The sequence below is a fragment of the Scyliorhinus canicula genome, chromosome 2 (genome assembly GCF_902713615.1).
Source record: "Scyliorhinus canicula chromosome 2, sScyCan1.1, whole genome shotgun sequence".
NCBI lineage: Eukaryota > Metazoa > Chordata > Chondrichthyes > Carcharhiniformes > Scyliorhinidae > Scyliorhinus > Scyliorhinus canicula.
In genome coordinates this window covers 14,536,939-14,559,379 of record NC_052147.1, presented here as the reverse complement: position 1 = coordinate 14,559,379, position 22,441 = coordinate 14,536,939, and the positions used below count along the sequence as shown (strand labels likewise).

The 22,441-nt window shown below is 43.5% G+C and overlaps 1 protein-coding gene across 1 annotated transcript in view; it reads right to left on the bottom strand.

Annotated features, from left to right (window-relative positions):
- Nucleotides 1–22,441, bottom strand: part of sptlc2a (serine palmitoyltransferase, long chain base subunit 2a) — a 135,641-nt gene that overhangs the window by 85,040 nt on the left and 28,160 nt on the right. The window contains exons 2-3 of the mRNA XM_038773825.1: nt 13,859–14,053; nt 260–414 (exon numbers count right to left, since the gene is read on the bottom strand). Of these exons, the coding sequence (XP_038629753.1) occupies nt 260–414; nt 13,859–14,053 (350 nt within the window). The remainder of the gene's footprint in view (nt 1–259; nt 415–13,858; nt 14,054–22,441) is intronic.

Below are 22,441 nucleotides of genomic sequence, written 5' to 3'. Positions count from 1 at the left end.
CCAGTACCCATACATCACCCAGCCGAAACAAACATAAAAACCATAGACATAAATGAAACGGACTTTCTTTTTTTTTTGGTGTTGTTTGAGCCTTAGTTAGAGCTTAAACGCTCATGCATATTACACACTTCTTAAACACGTACACCAGCTTCAAACAACAAAAATTGAGTGCCTAACACCACAAATTTAGATTTGCAAGTTGGCTCATTAATCCTGAATAAAATTCACAGGTACATTAAGTGTGGGTAGGGTGACTCACTTGAACGTCCAGTTGTAGTCATGAGACACTCTCTCCATTACATCAAACTTTGCTCCGGGGACACTGCAGATTGGCCGGTTCCAACTGTCTCGAATTCTCATATACAAGTTTCTGGTATAGAAATTTTCAAAGTCTTGGTACAATGGCACAAAATCCTGAAGAATTTAGAAATATGTATTTCATTACTCTGAAATTGAAACAATTTTAATGATGCAAAAAATTAATTATCTTACCCAATTTAAAATCATGTACAGAATAATGCAGCTATTAGTTAATTCCGTTCATCCACATGATAAAACTAAGCAAATGTTACTCCAATTTTGGTAAGAATTAACTCAAGAGCTTGTGTGTCTGTTGTAGAACAAATACCTGCAAAGGTTTGGGCAACATTTGAAAGTTTGAGACTCAGCAAACAAAGTTTACAACCCATGACCTGGAAATTGAAGTCACCACTTGACTAAATTCACACGCAACTCGAGAGATTTTCACTGTTTTCAAAGAACTACTGAAGCTTGCAAGGTTCTACTGCCCAATAATGAGAAGCAGTCCCACCTACACCCTTGATGTTCTTTAAAGACATAAATCAGACAAAGCATCAATTATATAGCCAATATAAATTTCCCAACTGTTTTGAGCAGCCCCAGATGAGATTCCCCAAAGTTGCTGATCCAGGCGAGACTCCTCGAGTGGTCACCGTCCGGCTGGGACACCCCCAAAACTGTAACAAACCTGGGCGAGTAAAAGTTTCTTAACTACTAAAAAGGCAAGGAGAAATGGTAAAACACACGCATCTATATTCATACAGATTAGAAAAAGAACCGAGTCCAACTAAGCAAATATAAATCAAAAATTTTAAATAAATATATGGAATAGCCCTTCTGCTGCGAGATGATGATCAGAATTGCGGCTGTAGGGGCAGCACGGTGGCGCAGTGCGTTAGCCCTGCTGCCTCACGGCGTCGAGGTCCCAGGTTCGATTCCGGCTCTGGGTCACTGTCCGTGTGGAGTTTGCACATTCTCCCCGTGTTTGCGTGGATTTCGCCCCCACAACCCAAAGATGTGCAGGCTAGGTGGATTGGCCACACTAAATTTCCTTAATTGGAAAAAATGAATTCGATACTCTAAATTTATATTAAAAAGCATTGCGGTACGATGGAAGTATTGAAAGTACGTGGATGTTTGCACATTTTTGCCTTTTTTGCTTCCTTTCTGATGATGTCTGTAACTGTTTATAAAGCCAAAAACTACCTCAATAAAATTGTTTATTAAAAAAAAAAGCATTGCGGCTGTTACAGCTGGATTTTGTTCGCTGGCTTTTGCTAGGAATAGTTGTTTCTTCAGTTTAGGTGTTTTGTAGTTCAGTAGAGAGATTTCAGTTCTTTCCAGTTGCAGTCGTTCTGCTGGCTCATCGACTTTCACAGTCAGAGAGAGTAATAATAATTATAATAATAGCTTGTTGTCACAAGTAGGCTTCAATGAAGTTACTATGAAAAGCCCCTAGTCATCACATTCCGGCGGCTGTTTGGGGAGGTTGGTACGGGAATTGAACCCGTGCTGCTGGCCTTGTTCTGCCTTACAAGCCAGCTGCTTAGCCCACTGTGCCAATCCAGCCCCTAAAAAGCTGGCTATTTTTGCAGAGGCTCCTACCTTGGTCACTGAATCTCCTGGCCAGCTGCTTTTTTAAAAACGCGCGCACACAGACCAGTGCCAACAGGCTAAGAGCAAGCGGCTTTTACCCTCCTATGCATATTTCAACTGAAGATCCAAAATACACCCGTCTTGGCGATTATACCCAGGATCTTTGGATAAGATAGCCATTTTGTTCAAATCAGTCTTTGGATGGCTTTAAAAGTACCTTGTCTTGAAACACAGGGTTTCAATGCTCCTTAGAGAAACCCCCTGCAGTCATTCCTGTCAGTGGCTGGGGTCTGTGTCCATTTTTAAAATATATAAAACTCAGATTTCTTTTTAAAGTCCAATAATTTCATGTATAGTTCAGAGGTTTTCCCCATCATAACAATAAAAAAAAATTCACATTAAAAATTATGCAGTTTTGGAAATATATTGTACCATTGTAAATGCTATTGTTTCAACAACTTATACTTGTGCAACACCTCTGATATAATGAAACTTCGCAAGGCACATTATAAGCAAAATCACATTGCGCTACACAAGGCGATATTAGGTCAGGCGACCTTAGAGGTAGCGGTAGATTTTAAGGAATGTCTTGAAGGAGGAAAACAAAGGTAGAAGTACTGAGAGGTATAAATGAAGGTGCTCCAGAATGGAGGGCACAGGCACTCAAGGTACATCCACCAATGGTTGAGTGATTAAAATCAGGGATGCTGAAAGGACCAGAACTGGAGGAGTGTGGATCTCAGAGATTGTGGGGAAGCTTCGGAATGAAAACTTGGTGCGAGTTAAGACACAGGAAAAGTTTTGTATGACTTCAAGTTTAGAATGTGGGCAACCAGCCAGGAATACATCGGAATAGACAAGTCTGGGGTTAACAAATGAGGGTTGCAGCAGCAAAGCAGGTGAAATCAACCGATGGAAACAGGCAGTCTTCAAAATGGCACAAGCTTGGAAACTAATCTCGGGGTCAAATGTGACAAAGTTGTGAACAGACCACCTTAATCTGACTGTTGCCATGGAAGAAGGATGGAGTCAGCAGCCAGGGAATGGAGTTTGTTGCATGGACCAGAAATAATGGCTTCAGCCTTCCCAATATGTAATTGGAGGACATTTCTGCTCACCAAGTAGTGGATGCCAGATAAGCAGTCAGATATAGTTTAACCTCTGAGTCGTCAAGAGGGCTGTTAGTGAAAATCAACACTACTTTTTGTCCCATTCAGCTGGTGCGGCATTGGGAGAATGATGTGGTCAACAACAGTTGAGAATAATGAAGAGGGAAAGTTCAAGTACATCGTATTTCATTTGTAATTTTAAAAAAGAGCTGTTTCAGTACTGTGGCAGGGGCGGGACCTGATGGGAGGGATTCCAACAAGTTTCCAACCTTCTGAGAACCTTTTATTCATCTTCTCTCCTGTGGAAACCTCCCAACAGGTTTACTGCATCAGAAAGTGTAGGATGTGGGTAGGTAAAGGAGCAAGTCCATCTAAGAAATTCAGAAATCGGCACCCAGCACTTGCATGGCTGACAAAACATATACACCCCACAAACAATGCTGTTTGTTTCCATTGCAAATATGCCAAGCAAGTTTCAAAATCAATGATGTATTCCAAACATTTTTTCCCCACCGCCATCATTACCACCCCCGCCCGAAAAAACTTATTCCCCAGAACAAATTTCCCCATTTACAGATCTAGTATGCGCATATACGGACTTTTAGAGACAAAGTAGTAACCAGAGCACCTTTATATAGTCCAAACGCTGTTGTCGTTCCTTCGAAGATGCTTTGTGACTAATCAAGAGCTAATACCACACCCAAGTGAGCCATAATCGTTGTATAAGCATATGAAATGTAAATAATCAACTCCTTTATTTCTCCATGTGTATTGCCAAAACATTATACCACAACGCATAAACAGTGCAGCTTTCATTTGACGTTTCAAAGGAATTTAAAGGAGGAAATAAAACTTAATTTCAATTGGATTTTACCCTCAAAAGTGGAGCCAATGGTCATTTCTCACACCCTTTATTGCCATAAAGGACCGGACCTTTTGCTCAGCAGAACCCCCTCTTCATGGGTTTTGTGAACTACTACTAAATAAACCAATTTGGCTCTGGTCCACTGAATGCACAAGGCCAGCTATTGACATAAAATAATAATAATCGTGATTGTCACAAGTAGGCTTACATTTACACTGCAAATGAAGTTACTGTGGAAATCTTATGGTCGCCACATTCCAGTGCCTGTTCGGGTAGACGGAGGGAGAATTCAGAATGTCCAATTCACCTAACAGCACGTCCTTCGGGACTTGAGAGGAAACTGGAGCACCCGGAGGAAACCCACGCAGACACGGGGAGAACGTGCAGACTCCAGAGTCAGTGACCCAAGCCGGGAATCGAACCTGGGACCCTGGAGCTGTGAAGCAACAGTGCTAACCACTGTGCTACTATGTCGTCCATAGCATGAAAGATGCCCAATTAAATATGCAGACGGAGTCAGACAAATTATGCCATTAGACTGCATGCATGGGAATAGAGAGCATCTGTAATTCCAAATGATGCCGTATTGTGTGGTGAATCAGGTGAGCAATGCAAACTGTAGTGCCAGGTGATTGATATAATTGTGGCCTGAAGCTAGCAAAGTAACAACATACTAAATCAGCTAGTCTGTGATGTGGCAAGGTGGGATGGTCTTCCTCGGTTGTTTGCATGTCAGGTACAGGCAATTAAGATGAATATGTTGCCGCGGTTTTTGTTCATTTTTCAGTGCCTGCCGATCTCTTTGCCAAAGGCACATTTAAGAAATTGGAGAGGATGATTACCTCATTTATTTGGGGAGGGTGGAAGGTGGCTAGGATTAGGATGGCGCTGTTGCAGAGAGGACGGCAGTTAGGAGGGGTTGAGTCTCCCGAATTTACTGTATTATTACTGGGCGGTGAATGCTGAGGTGGTCAGGAGTTGGGTTAGAGGGGGCGGGGATTCCCAGTGGGTGAGAATGGAGGAGAGTCTGTGCAGGGGGTCGAGGTTGAGGGCGTTGGCAACAGCGCCGCCTCCTGATGGCCCCGTGGAAGTACTCGGAGGGGTGTCTGGAGGTGGTGCCGCCATTGAAGGTCTGGAGGCAGTTGCGCCAGCACTTTAGGTTGTGGACGGGGTCAAGAGAAATGTCGATTCGGGGGAATCACAGATTTGAGCCAGGGGAGTGTGATGAAAGTTTTAGGAGATGGGAGTTAGGGTATTAAAGGATTTGTTTCTGGGGGGCCAGTTTGCGAGGCTGGAGGAGCTGGGGAGAAATATGGGTTGGGGCAGGGGGGAAATGTTTAGATATGCAGATCTGAGATTTCGCTAGGAAGGAGCTTTCCAGTGGCGCCAGCCCCCACACTGTTGAAAAAGTTACGGATGACAGGGGAATGGAGAAAGGGGTGGTGCCGGTGATTTATGGGGTGATTCTGGGAGAAGATAAGGTGTTGCTGGAGGGGATTACGGCAAAGTGGAAGAGTTTGGAGATGGGGTTGTGGTGTGAGGTGCTCCGGAGAGTGAATGCTTCAACTTTGTGCGCCGAGGTTTGGTCCTGTCCAAACCTGGAGAGATATTGGAGGGAGGGTAATCTCGAAGGCACGCGAGACTCTAACCAGGTCCCCTAGAAGCCATATTCGGGGTGTTGGATCGGCTGGGGTTGGAAGCGGGTGTGTCGGCAGATGTCTTAGTCTTTGCCTCACTGATTGCCCAAATGCAGGTCCTGTTGGGGTGGAGGTCAGCTTCTCTGCCCTGTGCTCTGGCATGGCCCCGGGGGGGGGGGGGGGGGGGGGGGGGGGGGGGGCTGCTGGAGTTCTTGACACTCGAGAAAGTGAAGTTCGAGTTAAGGGGAAGGCTGGAAGAGTTCCACAATTCATGGGTTTTGTAATTATATATTTTCAAGAATTGGGTGACATTGAACATTAGAGGGGGGGGCAGTTCGGAATGTATAGGTTATTGGTGATTATGTATGGGTTGATGGTGGATTTGTTTCTTTTTCTTTGGTGTTGTATATAAAATGTTGTGGGAAGTTTGGGGGTGGGTGGGATAAAGGAATTGTTTGCCATTGTACTTTATACTGCTGGCATTGTACTTGATACTGTTAATTATCTGTTGGTGTATCCACCAACAGATATGATGAAAATGTGAAAAAGGCAGAGAATAAAAATATATTTTTTTTTTAAAGTCGGGTAGTCTGCATTGTCTAAAAGAGTGCAAGCGAACACAATGGGTAGCACTGTTGCTTCACAGCTCCATGGTCCCAGGTTCGATTAATGGCTTGGGTCACTGTGTGTGGAGTCTGCATATTCGCAGTGTCTGCGTGAATTTCCTCCAGGTGCTCCGGTTTCTTCCCACAGGTCCCGAAAGAAGTGCTGCTAAGTAATTTGGGTATTCTGAATTCTCCCTCAGTGTAGCCAAACAGATGCCGGAATGTGGCAACTAGGGGTTTTCCCACAGTAACTTTATTTCAGTGTTAATGTAAGCCTACTTATGACAATAAAGATTATTATTAGGTAGGTTCCTGTTGGTAAATAACATCACTTGCTGCAGAATACCTTTAATTCTGTTTTTCAAATAATCTCAAGACTCCTCTGTGGAGCTCTGTTGGCATGCATCAGACAGGATAACGTGATGCCAATTCCTTAATTGGTTGTTGTAGTGTGAGGTGGGGGCACAGCAGAAAGGCAGTTGATACAACTTTTCAGCACACTAGCTTCGCAAGGTTGCTCTTTCTGAGGATGGTCTCTCACTTTGCTAACAGCAAAAAGGATCAAGCTTCTTAAATCTTTACATCAAGTGCAATTGTGGAGTAAAATCGAGGGACTCTCATTTAGCCTTGGAGCCACTGGAAAGAATCATAGAAAAGATTCTCAGCATCAAATGGCTGTGATATAACCAAAGATTGTAAAAAATAAGACTAGTACGGTGGCGCATAGTATTGCTGTCTCACGGCGCCGAGGTCCCATGTTCGATCCCGGCTCTGGGTCACTGTCGTGTGGAGTTTGCACATTCTCCCCGTGTTTGCCTGGGTTTCACCCCCACAACCCAAAGATGTGCAGATTAGGCGGATTGGCCATGTTAAATTGCCCCCCTAATTGGAAAAAATGAATTGGGTACTCTAAATTTATTTTTAAAAAAGACTGGTATACACAGAATAAGCCTCAAGTTAAACCATGGCCTCAAACTTGTCAATTCTAAATTTGGCCTAACAGGATTGTCAACAGATGGCGTGACCCCAACATCTATTGGGGCCAAAACAGAAACTTTTACTTTGGGAGTATGGAGACAAAGGAGAAAAATAGATGCCGAGAGGATTTTAGTTGGGCAAGTTCTAACCCCACATGATCAAAACTGGATAAAGTGCAACGCTACAGTTGCAAGGTAGCCAAGATATTGACATGAATTGAGGAAATTACCAAAAGCATTCAGTGTCATCACTGCTACCTTTTGCTGTCAAAAAACAATAAAAATTGATGTCAAGAGTCAACTGCTTCTGACGTCCTCACAGCTCCAAAGTCAATCTGCTGCCCTTCCCACATGGGAACATCAAAACAATTTATTTTTGGATATTTTATCCTTGGAATTATTTTTTTTTTTTTTAAAAAGAGCATTACAGGTATTCTGACAGGGTGAAAGAAGATCCATTGATAAATTACACCACATGGTACTGTTAGGAACCAAAAAGGAATTCATTTCATGGCTCAGTCTAATTATTTCAGCTGAATTACAAAATGGAAGTGAAGATACCATAATGTAAGTTGTGTGGCCAGACACAGAAAACAGCCTGGGAAGCTACTGCTGTAAAAAACAAAGAAACGCTGAGACAGAGGTAGGTCTGCAAGCTAAACACAAGGTTAGAGTAGAGGTTGTGAATTGGACGATTTTATTGCTGCTGCCTCAGTTTTGCCAGAGCCAAACAGACCGTTTAATAGGGTTTATCATAAGGGCGCGATAGAGGAACCTCTGGGGTATCTGCACCATCACCTAACCCAAGGGGACTCTGCAGGAGTGCGCTGCTTGGTTGATAACCGTCTTTGGGGACCTTGAATGGAATATAATTGCCGGTGAATGTGGCTCCAGGGCCCAACTGGTGGAGTGGGAAAGTAAATTTGGGTTAGAGAACTTTGGAACATGTCTGCAAGGAGTAATGCAGGGGCTTATGGTTGTAGACGCCATTTCCTTGTCGTCTTGACTAAAGTGGTGTTCCCTTTCATTTGATGTATTATTTGCCTGTGAATTCACGTTGAAGTGTGTTAAAAGTTGCAAAAAAACATGAAATCACGTTGGCAATTTTTTCATGTGGTCTTTGGGTAAATTTTAAGTGAGTTTATGGTTCCCCCAAAGGGATTGTAACAATCAGAGATGGGTATTTTTCTTTTCCAGGCTACTAGTTTAATTGCGATGCTGATAAACATTTACTTTAGTCTTGTATCTTCTTCCTAAGCACTTGAATTATTTCCTGATGATTTGTTTCGTACTTTGATCCAGCTCTGCATTTGTTAATCGTGGGTGCAAATGATGGAGAAATCTAATAAGTTTATACTTCCTCCCCTTCAACTCCAAAGCTAGAAGTGAATCCACATTCGAGGGGATTTTAATTTGCTCCTGGGTAGACATGGCCTCAAGAGTCCATAACACCGATTACATGAAGAATTCCAACATCTCGGTTTGCAAACAGTTTTTGTAGAACATAACTTCCAATAACTTTAGATCTGGGAAATGTGAGTGCATAAATAAATAATCAGTTTCATAATGGGAGCACAATACAGAGGTAACAGCACAGCAAAATCTCTGGCAGCAGGTCTTCTGAGGGTCAGGTATTGGAAGCAAGTGTCTCTTTCAGTACTCCGTTAACACTCATTGCTTGCACTTTACTGCCATGCTCCTAGTATTAGATCTGCTCTTAGAGTCAGATCGGTTTAAAGTAACTCCCACTTAAAGCGAGCTTGAATTTGGTCAGTGCAAATTCCAACAGTGCAAGACTAAATAGATTTGCTGCAGTTTTTAAGGTTAATATGTTTATTTTCCCCTCACGCAATTAGAAATTATACTTTCAATGTAGTTCAGTCACAATGCTAGAGTGCTTGTTAGCAAACTGAAATTTCTTTAAAAGTGGGCACCTAGATGTGAGTTCTAGAAACTTCCTGCTTGGTACAAAGGAATGTTTGCACTGCAGATGCCATCTCTGTACAAGTTACTCTCAGTGCATTTTTGGAGTTCTGTTACAGCTCAGCAATACATGACCAATTGGGTCGTCACGCTCAGCTACATATTTTCACCTGATAAAATTCCAGTTCAGGAACTAATATTGCCAACAGTGCCTGCACCCAAACTCACTGGAGTGGTTTTGATGCTGTTCGAGTGTTGCACAAGGTGCCACCAAGTTTTTCCATGTAGGACTCCACAAAGACAGCTTTAATTTCAGGTCTGTGCAGCTACCTTTTAAACATGAATTATTCTGGAATATCGGTCTTACTTTGGTGAGACTTGCGGAATCTGATATCATGGAGTGTAATTAAAATATAACAACGTGTTAGTGCTACTGATTTTCTAAAGATTGTGACTGTGGTCTGGGATAGGAAGAGCAAGAAAAGTGAGCTAGAAAGAACAAGCACAATGGAAGCAAGCGAGGAGTGTGAGCAACAAGCTGTACTTCTATAGCACCTTAGTATTAAAAAATGACTCCAGGTACTTCACAGGAGCATTATAAAGCAAATTAGACTCCAAACCACAAATTAATTAAAGCAGATGTCAAAAAGCTTGGATAGAAAGATAGGTAAATTAGGAGGAGGAGGCCATTCGTCCCTTCGAGCCTGCTCTGCCATTCACTGTGATCATGGCTGATCAACCAATTCAATAACCTGATCACCTCCCCACCCCCCGTATCCTTTAATCCCCTTCATACCATCTTAAAGAGCATTTTAAAGGAGAGATCGAACAGCGGAGAGTTTTACCGAAGCAATTAGAAGAGCTGGAGTAATTAAGTCGGGGATGTTCCAAGAAGCCAAAGCTGGATGAACACAGTTGTCTCGGAAGGTTGGAGGGCTGGAGAAGTGTACTGATGTAGGGAGGGGCAAGGTCATGGAGGGATTTAAATCAGGCAAAATGTTTTAAAATTGAGGCATTGTTTAACCAGCAACCAGAATGCCAGCGAGTCAGGTACATTAAAACAATAGTTTGCACATCAAAATGAAAAGGACTTATCATTGACTGGTCATTGTAGATTAATCATTTGTAGATTATTCATTTCAACTCAAAATATTTTACCTTAAATTGCTAAACCTAAAGAAACTCTAGGTTTTGGGCTGTTGCGACAGGAGTCTGGCAGCTAAAGCAATTAAAAGTAAAATCAGAATACCAGATTTGGGAAATGCATATGTGCCAACAGTTGAGCCAAACTGTTTAGAAGCACATATCCTGTAATTAGTATATGATGCAACTGAGGAAATCCTTTCGACTGACTCAAACCTGAAAAATTGAAAACAGTTTTTTTTTTTTTACAAAGCTAGTCCTAAGGGAAGTACAAATAAGGTTTGATCTTAAACTGGAACGTTAATTAACTACAACTTTTATGAAACTTTTTATTCATGCAGGAGATGTGGATGCTGCTCAGTAGACAATATTTGTTGTTCATATCCAATAGCCCTTAAGGAGGTGGTGAAGCATTTGAGCTCCTGAAATAAATTTTAAGACACTTCTACAGTGTAGTCTAAAGATTGTGAATGCTGCTTGACACAGATAAAAAGCCAAAACTTCTTTATATCTCTGCAATGGGCTTCAGAGGTTTCTTCTGGATCCGAAAACGTCAAAAGATTCGAAAGAGAAATACAATGTCCTTTAAACAAATAATTCCTCCAATCTAAGTATCCCTCCATGGTCAGGACACAACATCACATTCATTCTAGTTTACTGAGATTAAATTTGGAGTGGTCAGGAGGACATAGCCAAGGCTAAAATCACACAGTAGCATAGTAATCTGCATCATGGTGAGAAAGGTCGATTAATGTTTCAGATGAATCTCCATTAATTTTGATGGATTACACCCAAAATTGGGACATCATTTCCCGACTGGTACCCTGTGCAGTAGGATTGATTCGAAAGGGAGAACATTGTAGATTGGATTCCTACTAGTTTTTTGGTGATACAGAACTTGAGTATAACTTTTATACTCAAAGCATGAGGATGCTTTTCACCTTGCACTCATCAGGACAGATGCTGGAACATAAAATTTCAGATGATCGCAATTTATATCCTGAGGGACCCGTCCTCTGCAGGCAAAAGGAATATGTCTGGGCATTGCACCTTTCGGAATTAAACAGAAGTGTGAGGATAACAATTTCTGGGAGCATGCGTCATGGCAACACCTCAAACAAGCAGAGTTGACTTGTCAATCAGTACCCTTTTCTGATAGCTCTCTTTGAAATCTGCTATTCGTGCATACGTCCTGATGAGTGCAAGATGAAAAGCTTAAACAGCTTGTCTGTTTATGAGCAATACTCAAATTGGACTGCAGGAATTAATTTGCAAATTTAAGTCCAAGCACAATGTTGCTCACTTCAGGTGGATAGCGAGAATAATCCTGAATGATAAAAGATCTTGTTTTATGGGCAGTTACCACTGCACAAATATCAAACATTCAGTTTGATACTACTGACTTGGTAACAGCAAAATCACTTGGCAGCTATTCTAAACAGCTGACCACTAAATTGTGTTTAGACAGTTTTACATTAGCACATTTAATTTAGATTACAGAAAATGAACAACGTTTTATGGACTGGCAGTCTACACTCGGCTGTCTGACATCGAGCCTTGGATAAACCCCAATACCATTCCGGGGAGCACAAAAAAGCTCATGTTGAGTGTGCAGCATATTAGAAAGGATTGAATATTGGCTGGCAAATAGGAAACAGTAGGTATGTATGGGTTTTTTTCTGGTTAGCAAGATGGTGTGCCACAGGGATCAGTGTTGGGACCTCAACTTTTTGCTATATATATATAAAACCTTGGTGAAGGGAATGAAGGAATAGTTGGCAAATTTGCTGACACAAAAATAGGTAGGAATGCAAGTTGTGCAGAGGACATAAGGAGGCTACAAAAAGATATATACTAGGTTGGGTGAGTGGGTGAAGATCTGGTAAATCGGGCAGCATAGGCCGAGGACCTGGGTTCGATCCCACCCCCCTCCGATCTGTCTGTGTGGAGTTTGCATACTCTCCGCATGTTTGCGTGGGTCTCACCCCCACAACCCAAAGATGTACAGTGTAGGTGGATTGGTCTCACTAAATTGTCCCTTTTTTGAAAAAAAAAATTACTAATTTGAAAAAAAAAGATGTGGTAAATAGAGTTTAATACGAGAAAATGTGAAACTGTCCATTTTGGCAGGAAGAATACGATGTCATACAAATGGTGAGAGCTCAAAGGGTGTAGAGATATCTGGGTGTCCTAGTGCATGAATCATAAGGCAAGCATGCAGGTACAGCTGATAATGAGGAAATCTAATAGAATGTCAGCAATTATTGCAAGGGGAATTGAATACAGAAGGAGGGAGGTTACATCTCCATTTCATAGGGCACTAGTGAGACCACACTTGGAGGATTGTGCACAGTACTGGTCAACTTATTTAAGGATGGATATAAATGCGTTGGAAGCAGTTCAGAGGTTTACCAGACTAACACCTGGAATGGGTGGGTTATCTTACAAGGAAAGGTTGCAACGGCTAGACTTATATCTGTTTAGAAGATTAAGAGGTGACTTGATTGAAACATAAAAGGATCTAGAGCAATCTTGACATGGTGGATGTGGAGAGGGTGGTTTCTCTTGTGGGAGAATCTAGAACTAAGGGTCACTGTTTGAAAAAGTATGATATAAAAGCACTGTGAAGAAATTTTAAAAGCTAAGCTGTTCCTTAAATAACAAGGGCCTACACCGAAGAGCATAAGCACTTGTAGTTCAGTTGAAACCAGGTACCCAAGAAGAAAGCAGCTCTCAAACTGGCAGCAGAGAAGCAGGGCAAGTCCCAGAAGCTAAAAACAAATAGTTCTAGAAACCAGGGCAGTCTCAGGAAGACAAAGGGACAAAGAATCGGAACCCAAACAAGGTACAGTTCACTGAAGTTAACTAGAGAAGCAAGTTAACTCCCAGTTAAAGACAGGGCTGCAAGGTGCAGACCTGGAAGGTTAGCTAGCAAGAAGCCAGACATCTGAAGTAATCCTAAATTTGGTGACACCTTAATACAGCCTGTGAAGAGGGCGGCATGTGGTGCAGTGGTTAGCACTGGGACTGCAGCGCTGAGGACCCGGGTTCGAATCCCGACCCTCGGTCACTGTCCGTGTGAAGTTTGCACATTCTCCCCGTATCTGCGTGGGATTCACCCCCACAACCCAAAGATGTGCCGGTTAGGTAGATTGGCCATGCTAAATTGCACCTTAATTGGAAAAAGAAAAATGATTGGTTACTCTAAATTTATAATAAAAAAAATAAAAATACAGCCTGTGAAGCAGTGGTGGTCTGCTAGTGTGGCTGGGACCCGAGAAGTTGCGTGCAAGCCTGAATACACGTGGTAATCCAAGGGCAGATAATACTGAAAAAAGAGAGACTGAACTCCTTGGAAGGGAGTCCTTGGTGAAGGCACCCAAGAGAGTTTTGGATAAGATTCCAAGCATGTTTTATCAAGTTGTGCAAAACTGCTGCAGTTTTGTCACCACAAAATATTTAAGTATTCTAATATGACTAATATGATAAAAATTGACACCCAAAGCTATACTACAGAAGCACAAGCGAGGCTCTTGCTCGCAACATTTTCGAAAAACTGGAACTTTCTGCAATTTCGCTTTAGTTGTTGCAATTAGTGGGCCTGTCTCGAGTTGCAACACGAGACAAGGCATTTTTAAATTCATCTCACACCAATATTTTAAGATAAAACAAAAGGGAAACATTTTCGAAATTCTGCACTTACCTTTTGCTCTTCACGCTCAGTAGCATGATGACACTTTTCAATCTTCCACTCCCGTAGAAAATCCCTAAGGTAGCCAAACAGTGTAAGAATTCCATAACCCATGTAGGTCAACACAGCAACGAGCATAGGAGTTTCCTCAAAGGATTGGTTAAATGGCTTTTTGTATAACCCTCCATTCTGCGCAATGTGATGAATCTGGAACAGAAGAGTCCATGGATTCCATGAATATTCTGTAACATTCAGTTTTTAATGGCAAAAGTTCACATGAAGAAAAACACAGAGACTGCTGCTCTAACTATAAAGTCGAAGGCAGTCAGCCCTGACACAGCTTATTCCAACTGAAGTGGGCTGTTTGCAATTTTCTGTTAGAGCATTAAATAATCTGGGCATTGAGCAAAACAGAATAAGCATTAACTTCCAAGACAAAAATGCTGAAATCAGTCAATGAAATTCAAAAAGAACTAAATTGACTTTAGGTACTTTTGATCAATGTTAAACATGCCATTACAAACGCATTTCGACCTGGGGGCAAATTAGGCATGTATTATTAATAGTACGGGAGCGACTCATCAGAGTACAGCATTTTAGCTGTCATGCTAAGGCCACTGTCAAATCATGGTCCGTGGAAAGGCAACTTTGACCAGTCATTCTAAACCTACAAAGATCAGCCAATCTCCTGAATTTAAATACCAATGACTGTCAGTACCAATTGAAATGTCGATTCAGTTTTCAGTAAATTAAATCAATTTGCCAATACAATTATCTTTATATAAAGAATGCCCGAGGGAGCGTTTTAAAAAAAAGTAGACCTCCTGGATATAAACTTCACTTTAAACAAAATTGTCATCACCAGTGTCATGTTTCAACACAGCCGCTCAATTACAAGACCTCAAGTGGGGGCATTTAATCATAGAACCATAGAATTTAATGCAGGAGGCCGCCATTCAGCCCATCAAGTCTGCACCGGTCTTTGGAAAGAGCACCCTACCCAAGCCCACGCCTCCACTCTATCCCCATAACCCAGTAACGCGGCCTAAAACTTTGGACACGAGGAGCAATTTAGCATGGTCAATCCATTGAACCCGCACATCTTTGGACTGTGAGAGGAAATCGAAGCATCCGGAGGAAATCCACACAGACACGGGGAGAAAGTGCAAACTCCACACAGAGTCACCAGAGACCGGAATTGAACCTGAGACCCTGGAGCTGTGAGGCAGCTGTGCTAACCACTGTGCCTCCGTGCTGCCCTGCAAATGAAAACTAAACTAACATGGCTAAAGAGATGTGGAAGTGCAAAAAACATCAGACTTCCTCCATGTACTTTAAAATAGTCAGAATCAAAAAACCGCCCAATGTGGGAAGAATAAGCCCAAGATTTTGCTACGTCATTTCTTGCGTATGTTCCTTTTTAAATTGCATTGTTTTGACATTTCTAAAGGTTTATATATGAAACGTTATCTTAGACGGCAAATGTAACTGTCCCTAGTTTTTCTGTTTCGGTAGTGTACTATAACTCTGGATGGTATATGGTAATCTCAAGACCATCCCCTCATTTCTGCATATGTTTTATACTTAAGTAATTGCAATCAGAGTCCACATTGAGAAGGTTACATTTGATGTTCACTCCATTTTCCACCATCAAAATTTGCTAATCATTCAGGAGAACACCTCCGAGCACAATAATGGTTTTAACCGGAGCACATATTTGCTTATATGGCTGGATTAAACTGCAAGAAGGACAGTATACCCAGAGGTATTTGGCAATGTACTGTCAAACTATTCTCAAGTCCATAAGATATAGGAGCAGAATTAGGCCATTCAGCCCATCAAGTCTGCTCCACCATTCGATCATGGCTGATGTCACTGATCTAGAGTTGGTCCTTGGTCTTTACAATTATAGACACGAGATATGACTATGAAGATAGGTCTTTAAGCCCGGTTCTCAAACACCACAACCTGACTAAATTAGCTTGCGTGATTCGAAGGGAATCATGGAATATTGACGGAAAGTAAACCAATGTCATCTTAAATTAGACCTCCAAAAACAAATAGGAAGAATGAGTGGAACGGAGGTAGCCAGATCACAGTTATAGAGTGAGCTTTACCACAAGATGCACTGCAGCAACTCACCATGGCTTGCTCTAAGCCTGTGACCTCGAAGATCAAGAACAGCAGACGCATGGGAACACCACCACCCGCAAGTTACCCTTTAGGTTACACATCCTGATTCGGAAGTGCATTGCTACTCCTTCGCTGTCCCTGGGTCAAAATCCTAGAATTCCCTACTTCATAGCACTGTGGGAGTGGTGACTCACCACCACCTTCAAGGGCAATTTGGAATGGGCAACGAAAGCTGGAGTTGACAGCAAAGTTCACATCCCACGCAATGATAAGACAAATTGCCAATAAAGCTTTTTTCCATCAAGATTAATTTCCAAGTCATAGAAATGATGGGTGACTTGATTTAAAGTTTGGTTTTGAACAGCTAAAATTGTCTCTTTGTTACTGGTCGCGCATTAATGATCAAAATGCTCCATCTGTACCTTGAAGAACTGTACATTCTGATGAGATTGCAGTGGTGTCCACTCGCTTATGACCTCATAAGGGTTTCAAACATTCCAGCCAGATTTGGCCACCTCATGGCTAGGCAGGTACCTTTCTTGATCCTGTCCAGATGGATCGAACTTCCACATCAGATATATAAGCACATAACTTAGCCAGCCTCACAGAAGGAGTGCTGCACCATTGGAGGTTCTCCCTTTGGGATGAGGTGTTCACCTGGGGCACCGTTTGCCCTCTCAGGTGGACATAAAAGATCTCCGACACTACTTCAAAGGACATCAGGGAGCTACCCCCAATGATCTCGCCAATATTTATTACTTCAACCAAAGTCACTAATGGTTCATTGTTGCATTGCTGTGCACAAATTGGCTCCCACATTCCCTATAGGATTGTGACAGTTTCAAAAGTACTTAATTGGTTGGGAAGCTCTTTGGAGCGGATGTGGTCATGAAAGCCTGTATACAACATCTTTATTTTCCTCTGCTACGCTAACCCTGACCTACATGCCTACAGAAGACAAAAAATTGTTAACAAGCTGGTTAACTAGAAATAAATTTCAAGAAAGCTCACCTATACTTGGAGCTTACAGCAGGCAAGGCTGACAGTTATTGGAAATTAATGGCTCGTTTCGGCAAGTTTCAGCAAAATAATCTATCCTTTATTTCAGAAGCCTTGCACCAGTCAACATGGAGCACGTTTCCCTCCCTGACACCACAAAATTCAATGTTTAAATCAGACTGCTATATTTAAAACGAGGAATAAAAGAAACATTCTGGATTGAAGAAAAACAAATGCCACACCTCAGTTCTCTGCTTTTGGGTGTTGCACGTTTTACTATGGGCGTAAAACGCGTTTATTGGAGTGTATTAACACGCCTCCGAGTTCGACGTGTACTTAACACTGCTAGGCTCTGCTCTATGTAATTATTTTAGCTCTGGAGTCGCCAGTTGCCGTATAGGCAACGTCACAAGTATTCCAAGGTCAAGTTCAAAGTAATAAAGACGATACACCGATTAGTCAAGTTCAAACGATAAATATTTATTATACAGTTAATAATAAATACTCATGCACACACACTAAGAGACTAAGCTACAACTAAACATAAGCAAACAGAATACTTATCTAACAGGAACAGGCAAGGTCAGAGAACGAGGCCTTCGTCCTGGTTTTGTCTGCAGCCTTCAGCAAGCGTTCTGGCACTTGGGAGTCTAGCGGGCTTGGATCGCGTAGCGAGCGTTGAACTTACGGTTTCGGCGGCTGGTGCTCAACGGCTGGAGTCAGGATACCAGGTGTCAGTCGGGGCCGGAGCACAGGTTTAACAGACCGGACAACACGAGGTCCCTATCTTTTATAGGGGTTCCGTTGTCCTTCCCTCTTCTCGGGCGGGCTCTACCTATTGGATCAATTTCTTATCGATACTGGATTAATTCCCCAATGCGAGGGGGTCTCCGTGATGGAGGGGGCGTTTCTTATGTCCTTTTGTTCGGAGGTTTCTGGTGCCTCGATGTCTGGGTCTTGATTGGAATGTGTCCATTCAGAACCAAATGTATCTATTGTGTGGGTGTTCAAGTCTGATGGCCTCATTAGCATGCAAAGCGTTTTGCCATTTGCACCTAGCTAAGGTCTCTTCACCTGAGCCCAAACTGGTTTCTGCTGCTGCAGAATGCAAACTGCTCTTTGCAGACTGCTGTTCTGGCTGAACTGTCTGTTTCTCAGCAGCCTTCCATTTTAGTTTGGCTCAGTGTCCATTTTGCGTGGCCAGCATGGCTACATTCCCTCCTTGTGATCCTCACAATCATACTATTGTGAAGGATCACCTATGTACTTTGCCTTCCTTGTGTTCTGACCTCTTGCCAGTTCCTGTTCTACTCTGTTCTAAACTATGGGAAGAAGAGAAAAAAAATTTAACTAACATTTCTACTTGGCCCTATGTCAAAGGGACATGCATTACTACAATTGGGAACCTCTACCTATCACTATTAACCTTAACCTTAACTTAAACATTTAATCACTCTAAAATCTTAACCATTCACACCACAACATCACACTTCCCAACTCGGCAGTCGAGTATGGAACAATATAATACATGGCTGAATTTTATTTACAGAGTGTTGTAATCAGTGAGGGGTTGAGGGGTTTGGTGGAATCCGAAGATGGGGGATTGCACTCTATAGATGGGTGAGGTGCTGGAACGAGAGGCTCTCCTCTTCCATTTCCTCAACCTGAGGGTCTGCACTAGGATGATGAGGATCGCAATCACCAACAGTGATTCGATTATGTAGGACATGGAGTACCACGTCATGAATTTAGTACACCAGGTCTGAACCTCGCTGATCAGAGCTGAGCACTGGGGGTTTGCTGTACTAACATTTACGGTGGGGGTTGTGGGGGAAACGTGTCTTGTTTCCACACATATACATATGACATTAAATAGTAATAAGTGGGCTTCCATCATTTTGCTGTTCTTCTTCTTTCTCTTCCTTCTTCCTCCGGTATTGACAATCCTGGCTTCGACCTCTGTCTCGTCCTTTGAAACCTTTGGGATCAAGCACAGTATCTGTCAATACACAGTTTAAGACCTTTACTTGTTAGTGCATCTGTCTTTCAAAACCCAATTGACCCTTTAAAATGACTGGCTAAGTCACACCCTGTGACTCCCCTCATTTTTTTTTTCAAAAAGCGAATTTAAAGACCAGCATACACCTAACAATCCTTCCTTCTGCGAGCCGTCTCGCAGGCTTTGCTGATTTACCATCCGAATGTTCCCGGATGTAAATAGCATGTGGGATGGTGGCCGAAGGGCTACCTAACGTAAAATGAAAACAAACTTGGAAACAAACATCCGAATGAGTTGCGTATGGGCCGCTACGGGTATGAGTTGGATGGGATCCCCGGGTAGGGCGTGCTGTGCCATACCCGAGCTTGGCTGACCAAGGGTTGGTTCTCAGACAGGGCGGGTCCTCAGTGCCGTTTGTCCACTGCCTGAGTAACCTGGAAAAAACGGGTACGAATGTGTTTACCATGACTTGCAGCCTCTATTTCGCCGAATAGAGGGGCACCTAAAAACCAAGGGAGCCAAGATGCTCCAACTGAGGACATCCCTGAAGTTCTCAGAGATATCTGCGGACAAACTAACGTGCATGTGAGGTGGTCACAATCTTTTCAGCTGAAAAGAAGATGTCCATCCTCCAACTGAAACATTTACATTCCTGAAAACAAACAAACATAAAACGAAGACAAACATACGTGCAGGTTCCATCAGAAAGGACATCGTTTCCCTCAAACGATTCCTATCTTACATCATCTGGACACCTCACTTTGATTCTGCCTCTGTGAACAGGGTCACAAAGGGGTTGCCGTGTCGGGAGTCAGACACCGTGTCGTCCTGCTCTCCCGGATCCCACACCCTTGTGTGGATCAGGCATGCTATTTTGGAGTTGTGTGACCGGGGGTCACTCTCGTCATTGCGGACAAGTCTGTAGGAATTGTCCCTGTGCCATTGTGTAGTGCCGAGTGTGTTGTCGGGGTAGTCGGGGTCGGGTGGTGGTTCTGGATATTTGAGGTAAGTGACTTCCATGGGGTCACTGGAGTCGGGGTCGTAGTTGGTGCAGTGTGGGCTGTATGGCTGTGTGCTGTCGCTGTCTTCAGAGTCAGTGTCTGTCCTACTGTCTCTGCTGTGGCAGCTTGTGGGCGTGTCGGGGCGTGGTCTGTGGTGGTCTGTGGGCGGAGTCGTGGGCGAGTCCGTTGATGAACTGGTCTGTGAGGGGGATGGTGGAAAAGTGTCTCTGGTGGGCGGGGTGAAGTGTTCTGCTGCATCCAGCAGGACATGGTGAGCATGGTTGGCCTGTGTTCCATATGCCTTTAACTGGTTTATATGGAACCACGCGGTCTTCCCATTAGGATACTTTATCCTGTAAACGGAGGGGCTAATTTTGTCCGAAATTGAGTAGGGACCGGAATATTTTGGAGCCAAAAAACTGCTGGGGTTATAAACAGATAACATTACCTGTTGCCCAACCTGGAATTCTGTGGTGTGTACGGTCTTATTGAAACAGGCAGTACGTTGCTGTCGGCGTTTCCCTAGCTGGACTGCGGCTGCGAGCTGTGCAGACCTCACAGTCTCAACTAGTTCTTTAACTGCCTTTTCATGTGTGAGGGCCGTCACTTCGGGGCTTGTCATGTCCAGTCCTAAAAGGAATTCTGTACCTTTCATAGGGCGTCCGGTCATGAGTGTGTGTGGTGTGTATCCTGTCGATGTGGAGACAGTGTTCCTTATGAACATAAGTGCAAAGGGGAGCACTGAATCCCATGTGGAATTGTTCTCTTGAACCATTTTCCTAAGGGTAGTTTTTAGGGTCCGATTCATGCGCTCCACAATCCCGCTGGACTGTGGATGATACGCAATGTGGAAGTTCTGTTTGATTCCGAATATTGTCAGGACGTTCCTCATGACCCGTCCTGTAAAGTGAGATCCCTGGTCCGAATCGATACTTCGGGGTAAACCCCATCTCGTGAAGATGTGGTGGGTCAGGATCTTTGCAGCTGTCTTAGCTGTGTTTGTTCGTGAGGGAAATGCCTCTACCCATTTGGTAAAGGTATCTATCACCACCAGAACGTATTTATAGCCATTCCGACAAGGGGGCAATGGACCTATAAAGTCGATCTGGAGGTTTGTCCAAGGGCCGTTAACTGGGCGAGTATGCCGAAGTTGTGCTTTCTTAGAATACCTCTCCGGGTTATTCTGAGCACAAATCAGGCAATTCTCTATGTAGTGCGTTACATCATTCCTGAGATCAGGCCACCAACAGAGTTGCCTGAGGTGCCTCGTTGTTGCATCAATTCCCTGATGCCCGTGTCCGTCATGGAACAAGGCAATCATCTGATTCCTGTCCTGCTGTGGGACCACATAAAGTTGGTCCTTAATGATCACACCCTCATGTGTGGTCAGTGCGTGTTTAAAGTGCTCGTAAGCAGGCACAAAGTTTCCCTTGAAAACCTCCCTGAGGTCTCCGTCCTGTTTTTGTGCTGCCACGAGATCTTTAATATCAGTCTGTGAGACTTGGACTGCGCTCACAGGGGCGCTAGCTGGTGCGCTAGCTGGGGGGGTCCATAAGTGTCCTCTCCTGGAACCTGCCTTAGCCAATGCGTCGGCCTTTACATTCCCAGGGGGTGATGACCTATGGTGGCTTCGAACTTTTATAATGCCGAAGGTCCTGTCCTTCGCTTTCTCTAGGATATGCTGGAGTAAGGGGGCTGATGGAAGGGGTTTTCCGTCTGCGGAGACAAAACCTCGTGTCCTCCACAGGGGCAGAAAATCGGTCAAACTGTTACAGACATATAAGCTGTCTGAATATATGTCTGCTGGGCTGGGGAAAGAATCGGGGTGGTCCACTATGTACGCTATGGCTGCTAGCTCTGCTGCCTGCGCGCCTAAGTGACCTGGTAACTTAAGAGCGATTTCTTCGAGAGCGCGCCCCTGCGCGTCCTCTACATAGATGCCGCATCCTGTGATACGCTCACCATTTAAAACTGTGGAGGAACCGTCTACATAAATCCTCAAGGGTCCACACGTGTCTGTGGGCTGGGGGCTTTGTTTTGGGTTCCCTATCTTCCTGGGGGGTGTTTTTGCTAAAAAGGGTCCTGTGTTATGCAGGGGAGCTACAATTTCACAGTCATGGGGCTGTCCGGGGTATTGGAGGTTGTCTGCTAAGTATGTGTGTGTGCGTGTCCGTTTCACTGTAATGTCCCGTCCTTGTAAAAGTAGGGTCCACCTAGCTGCCCTAATCTGGCTAACTGAACCGTCCTTCAGTCGCCCGTCTAGTAGTAGCTGTGTGGGTGTGTGTTCGGTCAGAATAGTAATGGGGTTGAGTCCGGTGATGTATGAGAAATACTGCACTGCCCAGAAGACAGCAAGGAGGTGCCTCTCACAGGCTGAAAATCCTTGTTCTACCGGGTCTAACAGTCGGGAGGCATAAGCCACTGGTCTTAGCTGCTCGTGCCGTTCCTGAAGCAACACGGCCG